The following is a 15214-nucleotide window of genomic DNA, read 5'->3' on the forward strand; positions in this document are numbered from 1 at the left end:
ATTATTGCAGGAATTATATATATGTATATTTTTCCATTACTGAATAAATGTTCGTATATATTTGGACAATAAAAAAATTATCGTTATTTACAATAAATTCGCCTTACTAGTCTATGTTATACATATAATAACATCGATTTTATACAATTAAATATGATACACGAAACGAATAAGTTACATATGGTGTACATAGAAATATATTGCAGCGCCTCGCAACTTTGATTCTTTTCGAATCAGGTATTATTATTGTACTTTCAATAAATTCTCCCCAATTGGCAATAATCAATTAATAATAAATACAGCAATTCTTATTTGTCGCGGATGAAACTCTATAATTTATTTTAGAATCGCCTTAAAATCGAGAAGGTATAACGCAGTATCCTTAAGAGAATGATAATACGGTTTGCATTTAAAGAAATACATTAAGACTATCGTATTGTAGAATAGCGAGGAAAGTTTAACTGTGTGCGTCGATAAATAAATTGCGGCGGCGGCGATTCACCGTTACGGAATGGCTGGACGTCGACCTTCGCAACTGAATCGACGTGCAGCGAATATACATATACATAACACTCAGCAGAGGAGTACAGTGTGAATATACATTTTACACTATTACGTATATATATATATATATATATATATATAAATCACTTACGAATGTATTTCTTTTTAAAATAATCAATTATTTTACAAACAATAAATTAACTAGACCTAATCATATCACCTGTACACAATTAACACGCGTTCATCTCTCGCAATTACTATTCCGCACTTTCAAAATAGCACTCTCTTTCTCTCCAAGCCATTTTACGCGCGTCCATAACATATAGTTTCTTCCAAAATTCATCACTTGTTCACAAAACATTCTTCCTTCAACACTGAGAATAAATCATGTCATTCGAATAATCATAACTTACTTAAATCAGTTGTCTGCGTATATATTAAACCAAGTAACATATTTAACTATTCACTGCTGCTCGAGTCACGATTATTCGAATCAAATGATTTTTTCACTCGGTGATATTAACCATCGAAAAGTGGCATACGACTGCTGCTGCGCCGTATATTCCAAAGTCGACGCGCGCTTCGAACAGAAACGTTTACAGCAACAAGACACCCTCCTGTACAGTTTCTTCTTGCTCCGTTTGCTCTCTTCGCAAAAAGCCTGGTGATTTTTCTACGATTCTCAGCCCCTCTTCACGGTCTAAGAATTCCTGCATTTCCGTCGAGAATTGACTTGTGGGACGGACTCTCTCGCTCGCCTCCTCGCATAGTTATTCGCTTCTATCGTCTAACTTACAAATATCTCACGTTGTTAGCGCACACTGACTCTCTTATCGTGACACACAACCCTTTCGATCGACTGATTGGTCCTGCAAAGAAGTTCTGCTACCATCCGATTCTCCATTGACTAGTTGCCAAAAAAATCACTCAGTCCTGATTCACTTTCATTCTTTTTTAAACAGGTTACACATCTCGACCAATCGGTAGCAAACAATTTCTGACAATTTTTTCGATTCTACGAGCTAACTTTTTGGCGACTCGCTTAAATCTATCTACAATGAAGTATACGCGCTAAAATCAATACTGATACTTGTAATATTTGGCGTTTATCTCCTGTTGAAAATCTCTGGTATCGTCGTTCGTTCATCTACATGTATATATATTATATTTTCAAGTGCTTCGGTTTAAGCAGGATATTGTTGCTGGTACCACTGCGGGTTATTCGGCCACTGGTTTGGTTCGCTGATCTCGTTGAGCGATTCCACGGAGCAACGGGTATCGCATTGGTTCGGTGGAAATTTATAATAAATTAGGAAAATTCTCGTCATCGTCCTCGGCCTCGCTGGAATCCTGACTGGACGGTGGTGTATCCAATTGTGGAAGACCAAGGTCCAAGTATTCCTGTAATAACGAATATAAATAATGAAACGAGAGTTTCGGAGAGTCATCTTTCCCACGTATCACTTTATATACACCGAGAAAGAGTGACATTTGATGAAATTCAATATTTATTTGAATAATTGTCAATGACAAATAAACTTGGTTTTAAAAGAACACCAAATACCAAAATTATAAATTAAATACTTCAATCGTACCAAATTTTTTTTTTTTACTTGCTTAAATTTCACGACCGTTTAGTAAACAATTCATAGCTTTCTTTCGAACAAACATTTGCAAGAATCAAATGAATTTGAACGCGTCAAGACTTACTTACCTCATTCGCCGTTATAGTTAATATCCTGTCAAGATCCTGGACCAATTCTCCGAACATTGGCCTCTCGGACGGCTGATAACTCCAACAGTCCCTCATGAGCATGTATCTACAAGTAAAACGTGTTTCCGTGTAATCTCGAATCGATATGAGCATATAAATACTTCAAGAGAGATAACGCCGATACATACATATCAACGGAGCAACAGGGTGGTTTCTCCATTCTGTGTCCTGATCTCAGTAATTGAAAGAGTTTCTCGACCGAGGGTACGGAAGGGTAGGGTGTGCCGCCCAATGTCATAATTTCCCACAAGAGTATCCCGTAGGACCATCTGCGTTTAACATATAAATGGGATCGAATGAATATTAATTATACAGGATCCACACCACTCGATACATCCCAGAGCATAGGCATAAAAAACAAACAAAAAATGCCAACTCGTTAGCCATAAGAGATATCAGTTTTTTCTCGTATACAGGACCTCTCTTAATCACCTTTAAATTTGCATTCAGAGACATCTGAAGAGAAAACACTTGACAAACTCTTATCATTAAAGGAAATAAATGCACTTTTACGTTGTCTATAATTTCATGAGATGACTGCACGAATAACAGGGATTGCAAGATGAAATAATTGTGTGGTGCACTCACACGTCGGATTGAGTGGTGTACACTCTGTGGAAGAGGGCTTCCGGTGCCATCCACTTCACAGGTAATCGTCCATCGGTGGTTTTCCTGTAGTAATCGTGGCAGTGAATGTCACGCGCCAGGCCAAAATCTGCTATCTTCAGGATGTACTCGTCGCTGACGAGGACGTTCCTGGCAGCAAGGTCCCTGTGAATGCAACGTCGACTGGCCAAGTACTCCATTCCTCGTGCGACCTGATAAGCGAAGGAGACCAGATCCTTTTGGGTCAAGGCGGGTCTCTCTTTGATCAAAAGGCTGGAAGCTGGGTTGAAAGCTGATTGACCACTGGCCGACGATGGCCTGTGCTCCCTTAGGAAATCCCGAAGATTACCATAAGGTGCAAATTCCACCACGACGAATAACGGACCACCCTGTGTACACGCGCCAACCAGGTTTATGATATTCACGTGTTTACCGATCATCTTCATCATCTCCATTTCCGAGACCAAGTCCATCATCTCTGCGTCCGTATGACCCTCTGTGAGCAAATAAAACTCAATTACTTTTCTCGAATGTTACATACGTGTAGATACTGGATTAAAAGAAAAAATATAGCTTCCATTTAAGAATGTTGCAAGAGTCTATGGGTTTTTTTTTTGAGTAATTATCCATAATATAGGAATTAATTTTTTCAAAATAAAATTTGCAGGACCCTGCTCTCCTCTTTAGGACTTGGGCACATGGTACATTAGCTTGATTCGTGTAATGAACCGAGTATAGGTGTACCACCGAAATATACACACCTTTCAGCATTTTTACAGCAACTACACCTGGCATCCCTAATCTAGCAGCGCTATTGTTATTGTTGTTACCAGCGGTGTTGCCTCCAAACTGGGCACGCACGACTTTACCAAAAGCACCCTCGCCCAACGTGTTGCCCAGAACTAGATGTTCCCTAGGTAATTCCCAAGCACTGTCCACTGGCAATTCGTACTCGGAAATGCTACCGTTGCCATCATCCCCTGCAGCTATCACGTTAGATTTTTGCTTCTCTATTTTAACAACTGGCAGCAGCAACGTATCCTTCGCTCCTTGGTTCTCCGCAGCCATCTTCTGCTTCTCCACGATGACCTTCTTCGTCCACTGAGTGACCACAGCAGCGCGAGCTGTCTCGATGGCCAAGAGTTTCTTCATCTTTTCCCGTTTCAGACGCTGGAAGATGTAAATCACCACTACCACGCCCACTGCGAAAAATATAAAAAGGACCGCTGCTAGAACGTTTACCAGGACCTGCGGTTTAGCTGTCATTGGTACCTCCTCCAAACCTGTAAATTTACAGATAAATTATCCGGTGCGCCTAAAGTGAAACGACACACCCCACATTTTTCTTCGCCACATTTTATATATACGTATAATCGTATGCATGTAATACCACTTACTGTCCACTACTCTCAGATAAGCACTGCTGAAAGTCGATCCCAACGTATTTTGAGCTATACAAGTGTACCATCCCTCGTCCTTGCGCTTGACATTGTACAGCTTGAGTACATCCGGATATAGGTCCTTACCAGCCTAAGAAATATTTCAACGATTCAATAAAAAATCCTTGATTTACCCTATATCCCAATAATAATTGAATTTCCTTCATCCACCAAACATCGACAGAAGCATGCAATTCTTTTACGTTTCTCCAGGGCTTGATATACACACATACACACATATATATATATGGAAGAGAGAAGGTATAAAGAGAAGAGGGGCCCACCTTTACCTCCACCTGAGCAGTTTTATCAGTTTGGTTGACCGAATCCAAGGTGGAATGAAAGCCACGATACCATTCCAAATGATAATGAGCTTCGGAGAGCACCTTGCAGCTCATGCTTGCGTTGTTACCAATAAGGACCGTTGCGTTCCTAGGTGCCAATGTAAGTATCGGTTGATGCTTCACGGTTTCTATAGTTCACAGATACCCAACACCATAAAGTTAGCCACACATAATAAGCGTGAAATTACATGTTTGCATTTAGCAGCCATTAAAACAGATACTTCTTCTTCGTCTCTCATAATAATAACGATAGAATTGCTGGAAAATGACGCAAAGAGTGGAAGAAGAATATGTACATATAGTGTTAACATTGTGCGAGGAGCCTCCACCACCGTGTTACCATCACCACCATTACCTACACCCTCACAGTCAGAATTGTCAAGTTTCGAGCGATTATTCGCGTGTACCTGCAACACTGTTCCGTTTGGCAATTCTTCTCGATCTTCCGGGTATTCGGCAACTTTCAGCCACTGTATATAGGGCTCGAGGTCGGAAAGCAGAGGACAATCGAATTGCACCGTGCTGTTCACCAAGGCGGTTACATTTTTCGGAAAGTCCTCTTTGATGTACGGTTTGTGCGGAAAACGCTCTAAACATTTTTACTCGTCAATTTTCTCCTATTGCCTCGTATACATACATATATTATACTTAATAGCCGCCTCTACAAAAACTTATCATCCATTTGCTTCCCTTCTATATACCAACACAAATGTAATCAAGCGAGAATGCGTAATTGCATTGTACGCGAAGAAAGCCGCAGAGAAACATGACTGATTTGATCGATTTTTAGTATTGATAATACGCATATGTGCATCATTGTACATTCTCATCTTAACGTCACAGAGTGTTGATACCGATGAATTGACGTACGCGCATATGATTGAAAATGATAAAAAGTATATGAGACCATTGTATGATCGTTGGAGTTGAATATTTTGCGCGTGGGTGTTGGTGGTTCGTAAAAGTATATATATATCATCACATAGGAGCAAACCTACCAATAACCTCGACCTTAAAGGTGTAATTGATGCATCCGAGATAATTGCAAACGACGCAGGTGTAATTGCCATTGTCGTTGGTGACCAAATCGTCCAAACGAACGGTCCATTTGGATTTGGAGACGGCACCGAGGGTCCTTTTGGGCTCCTCGTTGTTCTTGTACCAGGTGATATTGGGCTTTGGATTGCCAATGCTGGGACACTTGAGCCTCAGCATGCTACCGGCTGGTTTCACCACGGAGCTGTGCATCTCGTCGGGTTTAACGAACGCTGGTAGCGCGTCCGGCAGAGTTCCGTTACGTTCCTCGGCCTCGGCCTCGGCGACGACGATGGCAGCGGTTGGCAGCGGAGCAGCTTCCAGCTTGAGCGAGCGAATCTCGTGTTGTCGTCTCGGTTCGCTCTCAAGGTCATTGCTGTCCCTCTTCGGGAGGCCAAACATGGCTTGCTCGCTCTGATAGCCATCCTGCTGCTGCTGCTGCTGCTCGGCCTCGACGTTGCCGCCTTCCTCCGTCAGATCCACCTCCGAGAGCGAGGTCACGACTCTCAAGGTCAAATTACGCCAAGACGGAAGTTGATCGGGATCGCCGGACACCGATCTGCAAGCGTAGCTACCAGCGTCTTCCGCTTCCGTAAACCGGAAACGCAGCGATTGTCCGACCACGCGCACTCGACTGGCGTCCTTTGGCCGGAAGTGCTCGCCATTTTTGTACCAGCTGCAAGAGTACTCCGCTCTCTGGCCGCAACGAAGACTCAGCCTTTCGCCGACAAGCACCACCGCCTTCTCCGCACTCGTTGCTCCTGAAACAAATCGCACGGATGTATACTTGCTTGTAGAAGAAATTCAAACAAAATGGCGGCGTGGGTCGACGATCGATCTCCGACGACAATTGTACGCATATGTGAGATTATGCAAGAGAGTGCATGGATATATATATATAAGAATAATGATAACGCGAGTGTCGGCGCTCCTCATTCATAAAATGGAACAGACCAGAGATATTTGGACAGTGGCCAGAAGTGCAGCAGAAGCATGCACGAGTTTCTCCCGAAGGTATATATATATATATATATATATATATATATATGCATAGGGGCTGCAGTTGAGACTATATTTTCCAAGTTGCGCGTTTCTCCCGTGCATGGCAGTTGCTCTAAATTTGGATCTTGCGGAGAGAGCGAGAGCCCTGGGACCAATCGGTTAATAACGCGCTACCGAGTGCGCGCGCGAACAAACTGTGGTCCAAGAGCGCAACAAATCTTAAGAATCATCCAAACACACGAGCGAGCTTGAAAATGGATGTTCCTTTGCATGCCTCAACGACTCGCTTAATGGAGACGGAAGGATAAACGATCGAGTAATCAACGTGGAAAAGTTTCGACGCTTCGAAAATACACATTTCTTTTGCCACATTGTATATATACCTATACTGTGCACGGGGAGGGGAGGGGGGGGGGGGGCTCGGATACGCGTCGCGCCTCACTCAGACGTCTAAAGTTTCTTTTGGGTCGACGCGAGGAAAGCCCCTGTTCCTCGAGATTATTTTTCCTTTCGCTTTCCTCGTCGGGCGAACAATTTTCTCGCGTCGGCTGACCTTTGACCCACAGTGGAAAATTGTAACACGCGTCTGCTCTCGTCTCTTCCAGAGCACACTTGATTGATTACTCGTCATTTTTCAACGCAGTCTCGCTGTAAAGTGAGAAAAATAATTAGTCGATCGAGATAAATATTGGAAATGGTGTGCAGCAATGAGCGCCAAGTGTACGATGTTTCTTCGCGTATAAAAACTTCTTTATTTAAGATGGCCGCTTTTGCAACTATACATGCTTTATACGTAATTGGCAACGAGTCAAAAAACTGTTTATATTCCCACGAAATGATCCTTTCGCTTGGTATACTATATATATATATATATATATATATACACGTAGAAGGTAAAGTTTACGTTGGCTGGCTCGTTAATTTGTATTTTCTCAAGGACGCTTCATCTATATATATATATATATATGTATGTATAGATTTGGTCGAGAGGTATCGATCGAAGCAAAGGGTCATTCGACAAAATCGAATTGGACGAATAGAATCGGTCGGTCGGTCGTTCGTTGGTTCTTCTTGCGGGCATGGAGAGGGGAGGAGGAGGTTTGCAGTCGGAGGGGCACTCTCGTGTAGGGCCCCCCGAGTCGCGCGACATTCAACGACCGAGTAATTGAACAATTGAGCTCAATCATAACAGTATACTCCTATACCGAATGTATTGGTATAGGACAATCGGTAACGCGTTCGATGCGCTCCTTCCCTTCCTATACGGTTCCTATGTAGTACATTGCCCCTCCCCCGGTTATTCGTAGAAATACCGTTTCGCTATTATTAGAATGGCGAATCTTCGACTCGTTCGCCGCGCGCGAATGTGCGATGCGCGCCGGCGAAATAAAGTATGCTCTCGTAATTCGAAAATTATATTCGCGATTGATAAATTGCAACATTATCGCGCGTTATATCGACTCACCTAATCGAATCAGACGTCCTTGCGCCAGATACCAGTGAAAACTGGCCAGAATCAACAATATCAGTCTTGGGTCCATTTCTCTCGCTCTTCTTGCGTGGGCGTGTGGATTTAGCCTGAAGAATCCCCTAAAACACACAGCGTACTCTTTACAACTATTTATATCGCTATTACAGTGTAAACAACAGTTTACACGAATATTTTATGGATCGATCGATTTACAGACATTTAAATATAGCTCTCTCTCTCTCTCTCTCTCTCTCTCTCTCTCTCTCTCTCTCATTGTTTGGGAGACACACGCTTACACGTGTACAGTTTGGATTAAAAAAAAGAAGGAATATACAATAATTAAGGGAAGAAAAAGACGCGTGTGGAAACGGACTGTTTACGATATACATATACGTCGTTCTTAAAATCATGCAGCTTATCGCATCGTGATTGGTACAATCTTTTCAAGAGTTCCTAAGTAAAGCATGCAGGAGGAGTTTATCGGAATCCCTCAGAGTTTTCAGAATATTTTCGATAAAAAGCGTCGACAGGTATAAGTTGTACACACATAAAATATATCTTGATTGTCCAGCAAGGAGAAGGAAAGTTTTCTGTGCTCTTGCCTCCTTGTTTCATTGGTAAGCTTCCAAGTGATAAAGACACAAGGGAGAGTCACGGGCACTTTCCTTCTGCATAATTTTCCAAAGAAATTCTAAACCTTTTCGTCGCACAGCTTTTACACGCTAATCAAGTTTCCTTCCGGAAGCTTGGATTTTCTTCCTTCGCACGTGTTTGGAGAGTCGTATACGAATGCTAGCAGGGATTTGGTTTGGGTATACAATATTTTTGACCTGCGTTGCTCGCAGGCCTTACTCGTCGATGCGTCTCTCCGCACACCCATTGCATCATTACAGTAAACGAAAATGAACTTTCAATGTCCGTCCACTCTCACTATGTAAACCAAGACATTTTTTTCATGCTCTCTCCTCTATATTTCTTCTCATCATGGCCACAGCGAGGAAACACATACATAGAGGAAATTCATGCTTTCCCCCTGTGCACGATTTTAAAAAGCAATTTCCAACTTTTTGTCTCTCATCTAATGAAAATTTTCCGGAAGCTCCCACTTTTTTCCCCTTCGCACGTGTGAAAAGAGCTGAGAGATGCGGCCACTGGCAGCTATGTAGGGCTTTGGTTTCAGGAAACAATATTTTTGACCTGCGTTGCAGGCCTGTCAACCGTCGCCTCTGCATCTGGAAAAAGAGTAACCGAGTACATTAGCTCTGGGCTGGGGCCCGAAGAAGAATCGTTCCGCCAGCAACACGTTGCCTATTCGCGCGTCAAACGAAAAATAGAATGTTTAGCTAGGCAGATGTGTTGAGAATAAACACAACTCTGACAAGGGAGAAGCATCAAACAAGCCAATCGAATTTTTACAACAAGAGTCAGCCCCCACTGACAGAGCTGTCTTTTACGATATATTCCAACTGGTTACTCTTTTCCAACTATCATGGGTATACGTTCATAACGTGTAAAAGACTTACCATTCTACTTTCATAAACACGCATGATTCGCCTTGAATTCAATCTGCTTCCGAAATTATACAAATTGAGAGAATGTGCATATTGTCGAATAAGATACTTCCATCCTTAAATTTACGCAAGCAAGATCTTTGCGGGTCTACATCCATCTAATCTAATGTGTAATAACATAACCTGTGGATGGTGAAGAAATTGTACATTCTTCGCGACACTCGGCTTTACGCACGGTCGGCATTAAAACACATCTCAACCGCGAGAATACGCTATAATGAATTGCTTCCTGGGTCGTAGGAGCTCGAAGAAAAGCAGATGCATAATTCCCGTACATACTACTACAATGCACGTGCAGCAAGCAGAGGAAGAGACAAAGGCTGCGACAATGGCGATGATCAACAAAGAAAGAAGAAGAGAAAAACGCGCGAATATTATTTTCCAATCAGCGTTGTTTGGTTTCGGGTGCAGCAGCGAATCGTGGCTCTCGCAGGAAGGATAAAAATGTCATTGGTCGGAGGCAAAGTTCGTAGAAAGGATCGAGGAGAATCGTTGGTGTCGAAAAACGACGACGACGACGCACGTGCGGCGCTTCCGGCGGCGTCTCGGTAAATCACGACTTATTTCCGCTGTATCTGTAGTATTCGGTGTATACGAAGTTGGCCGAATGACAATATGCCCGACACGAAACGGACGCGTACATTTCTGAATGACGTGAATACATTGGCAATGTGGCAGAAGCTGATCGCGCTGCCGGATAGCACGCGGGTCGCTCCCCCCCTCCCTCCCACTATTCCCCTATGTATATGCCCCAACGACGAACATAACCTATAAGCAGTAAGTATGTATGTATTCTCTTGGTTAGTTTATACCTGCCCGCCCGGCTGGCTCCTCTCTCTCTCTCTCTCTCTCTCTCTCCCTCTCCCTCCCTCCCTCCCTCCCTCCCTTTCCCTTCCCGTCGATGGCCCCGTCCGTTTGCAGCATAGAAATAACTTTTCTCTCCTTTTTCCGCTTACTTTTCCAGATAGAGGCAAGCCGTATCAACGAGAAAGAAACTCTTTCGAATCTCAGCTTGGATCTCCGAAGAATACCAATTGTCAGTTGCCACGTCCAATTTCTTACTTAGCATTGGACCACGCTACGATTATTATTCGTCGTTAGAGCAACACTCCCCGTGTCTCCTTGTGCCTACGCTGCCTACACTTGGGCACGTAATTGGCTGGCCCATTTTCTGATTACGTTGTTCAATATATTTTTACCCTCGCTGCTTCTCTCAAGATTGATCGTTCTCTTTATTTATAGCGGGACGCCTTGGTAGGCCCACCCCGCGCAACGAGGACAGATATACAGAATCCGATGACAGTCTTTGAAATATATTTCTGAATACATATATTTATGTACTTAATAATAGGTGTGTATGTCTCTGGAAATGTACCGTGTGTTTGAGAGCTCGATGATATTTTGCGTATTAGATGAAAATTCGCATTTGAGCTCACTGTAATTGTTTACTTAGCTCGAAGAAATTGGTGGATAGAAGCTATTTTTGTTTTTCGAGTGTGGGTAAGATTCTTCTAATATACACTTTGGGGGGATGGATCTTCCGTTAATGTTGGATTCACACTGTGTTTCAGGCTAGTGACGCTGGTCGAGGCGAAGCTCGTCAGTCGTTAGTTTATGTGAAAAAGTAAGGAATGGAGAGACCTGGGAAAAAGCTAAGGCATGGAAACCAACCACTTTAATTGGCAGTTAAATATTCAATATGAAAAATAAGTCATTCACAATTTTGAAGCGCACAGTGACCTGTACAGCAAAGTACATTGGAGAAGAGCGAACGGAAAGGATTTGCGATCAATGACTCTCATTTACTTTGTAAGAAGAAGGACAATTTTACATCCCTCTCCTCGAAGCTGATCTCTTCAAAGTCTTTCTACAATTGTTTGCTTCGATAAAATCGATCGTACATTTTTGATAAGCTAGGAGAAGGAGAAGAAGAAGAAGAAGCAGGGATTACAAGTTTATCAATCACATGTGTACATTAATTCATAATTAAGTGTAAACGATAAGAGAGATGTGAAAATTTTGCATAGAACTTTTTCGAAACATTGTTGGTTTCTTTCGTTTGCATCGAGAAAGGTGTTATGCAAAATTTTGTCAACGCTATGTAATAGTTGTAAAGACGCGTGCGTCAACTAGTATTTATTCTTTTATGGTGTTTTTAGTATAGCAGGTCGTAAGTGTATATATAGGTACCATAAATGTGCAGTGTAAACAAGGTGCGTCTCTTGCTCGGGCCTCGGGTCTCGAGGGCCTATCAAGATATCGGCCCCAAGTTTTCTATCACAGTTTTCAGGCCAATAGCTTCTCCTTCGCGCCGTTTTGTTTTCTTAAGGCCTTTTTAGAATGCTAACATATATATATTTATATATTGACACCTGAGGTAGCGCGAGGATTCTCCTTCGTTCTATTTATTTTCTCCTCGTGCGCGCGTTGTTATCTTAATAACCTCAAACACGATGCCCTCACGTTTCATCATTTTCGTTAATCGCCGCGCATATTTACCTGATCAATTAGCGGTGGATGAATGACAGAAATGAATTTCTCGTGAGAAATATATAGACGAATGAAATACACATGTATCCATGCAAGTCTCGAATGTCCTACTCTATATATATATATATGTAAGATCGATACAATTCGCAATGGTCTTGCACAAATGTAATATATATATATATAACTTGTTATTTCAGGTAAATGATGGTAATTATCTTTTCGACGCTTGTGGAGAAGATTAATTTACTTTTTATCGTGGTAATTGATATTGGTGTAGGAATTTAGTGGGCCACATTGGTCCCTCTTTCCCACTGGACGTGGGATCTCGGTAGAGTAACGTGGCTGTTGTGGGTTTTTAGCAAAAACCGCAAGGAACCAATAAGCTCTGGAGCGACCTCAGAACGAGCAAGCGTCTTTCCAATGTTAATGGATGCTCCGTCCGGACGTAGCATAGAGACGCGCGACATTTATTTCTCTCTGCCCACTTGAAATTTTCTCTATATACCCAGCGTAGCTACAATATATTTGTTCCTCGCTGCACGGTGATCGCGATTCGCACTTTATTATCTTGCGGAAAAAATTATCGGAACGTTGTATCGCTACATTCTTCGTCGTCGATCATTATCAAGAAATCGACATCCGTTGTTTATTTCGACAGCGATCCAATTTGCGATTGGCCAACGGAAAAGAATGCGTAGGCAGTTTGTGGCAATTAACTGCTGCACGTAATAAAAAATGACATAATTTTCCAAGGAGAGTCGCGTAGCAGGAAAAAGGGATTGATTTTAATGCACGATTCGTGCACTGCATACATGTACATGTATATAACTCTATGGTCTCTCTCTCTCTCTCTCTCTCTCTGCCCGCATAATAACGCAGTTACGCCCCGTAGACGAGCTCCCGCTTTATTCTGTCCGTTTAAGCGTGATTTTAGCCTTTTCCCTCAATTTACTCATTATTTTCCAGCCATTTCGTTGAGAGCGAGAACGATCGTTCCTGCGAATTGATATTTCATCCTAAGAATAGAAACGACTCTCGGTTTAAACATCCGATCGAACGCTCCTGCGCTACACTCTTGGTTTGTTATTGTTGCAAGCACACATGTGTAAAAGTATAAGTGAAATAAAAGGTCAATAGGGAAATATGACGAAGCAAGAGTAAGTAAGTTTCTTTCCAAGGCGTGTGCGGGTGAAGGAAAATAAATGGCAGCGCGTAAAAAAGAAGGCGCTTTTCAGGAGGAGGAACCAACCAACCACTCTCTCTCTCTCCGGATATTAATGCGCGAATCTCGCGAAGACACTTACTTACCTACGGTGCAATCCGTGCGTAGGAGGAAAGACTACTACTCTTCACTGACATCTCGAAAGCGATACACTCTCGCGGACGAGCCGAGCTTCTGTTCTTCTGCTTCTCTCAAGAGCGTCCTTCCGGTTTTCCGTCGACCCTGCGTACCGTCTTGTACGCGCACATACATACACACACACACACACAGAGCCTCTTCTGTCTCTCTCTCTCTCTCTCTCTCTCTCCTGGCAAGATTCGTAAAAGCCTCCGCGCGAGCGTGTTGCAGGCAGCACACGCGTGTCTGGCTTTTCTCAGATGCTGCGGCGCGTGGGACTCGCTCGTTTGCCACTTGACGAGAGAGTCGAGTCGAGTCGAGTTCTCGAGAGAATCACTGGCGTAGCACATAGACAGCCATTGCATCTCCAATGTCGCGTTCGATGGACTTCCGTTCTCCAAATTGCCTCACGAAGAACTCACACGAATCAAGGCACTCTTTTCGAAGGATAGGCCGCGCGCGCGCGCGCTTGCGTGCGTTCACACTGACTTCCGCAAAGAGAATAGGAGTCCTTGGTAGGTTTTGGCGGTGGTGCGGCGATTGCCGCTGCGCGGTTCGAGAGGAGGAGGAGAGACTGGATGGACGGAGGCGCGGAATGCGCTCGCGCGCGACTTTTCTGCGAATGAAACGGTCCTCCGGGGCGCGCGCCCGCGCTTGCGCGTCTCTCGCGGGGGCGTTCCCTCGATACAAGCGCGCGCGCGCGCACACACACGCACGCACGCACCTAAGGTTTCTTCCTTCCTTCCCTCTGTCTCGATCTCGAGCGACACACAAGACACGCCGAGTTTTCTTCCAGAGGAGCGATTTTAACGGACAATTCTGCTCCCGCACGTATACGCTGATGGACTCGGTGTATGGTGCTTTGTCGTCGACGCGTCAAAAGGTAAAGATTGGGTCGAGAGAGAGAGAGAGAGAGTTGCGCTACTCGCCGAATCGCGGAGACTCGGGCGTAGTGCCAGAAAAGACGAGAGGCTTGAAATAAGTGGCGAGTGGCGGGCGAGTCGCCCGGTGCTCGCTCGCTGGCCAAAGAGAGAGAGAGTGCGGGAGGGGGGATGGCGCAGGAGCAAAATAACGAGGGAGGGGGAGAATTGGTTTATTATTATTTTAGGGGAGAGAAAGAGAGAGACGCGGGGATAATCTATTATATTTTTATTTAACGCAAGAGGGAATTGTGCTGGGTGGAAGAAGGGGGGGAGTAACGAGAGACGACGGCCAGTCGATGCATCCCTCGCGCGTTCCGTAAAACTTGAATTATGCGCTTGCTCAGGCTAGGAGAGAGAGAGAGAGAGAGAGAGAGAGAGAGAGAGAGAGAGAGAGAGAGACCCCATCCCCTCTACCGCTGCTCTTTGCCACTCTTCCCCCATGTAGCTTCTTGTACGTTTTGCTGACTGCCTCCCCCTCCTCTATTCTCAAACGCTCCCAGTCACGACGATTGCCGGCTACCACCACCATTACCAAACAGTACACACACACACACACACACCCCTCTCGCTAATGGTACATGCACAGCAGGCACGTGCTACTCGAGCGCGTTTTATGCTATATACACACTCCTCTCCTCGCCGCAGCGTAAAAACCGAACCTCGACATGCATGCAACTGTATTTCCAGACCTTTCGAACCTTCGCACTTGTCTCACG

The 15214-nt window shown here is 43.9% G+C and overlaps 1 protein-coding gene across 3 annotated transcripts; it reads right to left on the minus strand.

The window, feature by feature from the left end:
• Positions 1-28: 28 nt before the first annotated feature.
• On the minus strand, positions 29-14376 carry LOC136783239 (fibroblast growth factor receptor homolog 1-like). 3 transcript variants are annotated; one of them, XM_066743211.1, is made up of 10 exons: positions 13545-14376; positions 8170-8294; positions 5666-6463; positions 5075-5256; positions 4282-4414; positions 3646-4167; positions 2867-3380; positions 2407-2547; positions 2219-2324; positions 29-1905 (listed from the first exon to the last, which is right to left on the minus strand). In XM_066743211.1, the coding sequence occupies exons 2-10, from the start codon at positions 8243-8245 to the stop codon at positions 1804-1806; spliced, it is 2574 nt and encodes an 857-aa protein (XP_066599308.1). In that variant the 5' UTR covers positions 8246-8294; positions 13545-14376; the 3' UTR covers positions 29-1803. The 3 variants fall into 3 exon arrangements, with proteins under 3 accessions (XP_066599308.1, XP_066599307.1, XP_066599306.1); XM_066743210.1 differs by lacking the exon at positions 5075-5256 and adding an exon at positions 4608-4795 and having other exon boundaries at positions 13541-14368; XM_066743209.1 differs by lacking the exon at positions 5075-5256 and adding an exon at positions 4608-4795 and having other exon boundaries at positions 13545-14367.
• Between the last annotated feature and the right edge of the window lie 838 nt (positions 14377-15214).

This window comes from Prorops nasuta, unplaced genomic scaffold (genome assembly GCF_024137725.1).
Source record: "Prorops nasuta isolate Cenicafe-Biocafe unplaced genomic scaffold, Cenicafe_Pnas_1.2 PNAS00033, whole genome shotgun sequence".
Classification (NCBI taxonomy): Eukaryota; Metazoa; Arthropoda; class Insecta; order Hymenoptera; family Bethylidae; genus Prorops; species Prorops nasuta.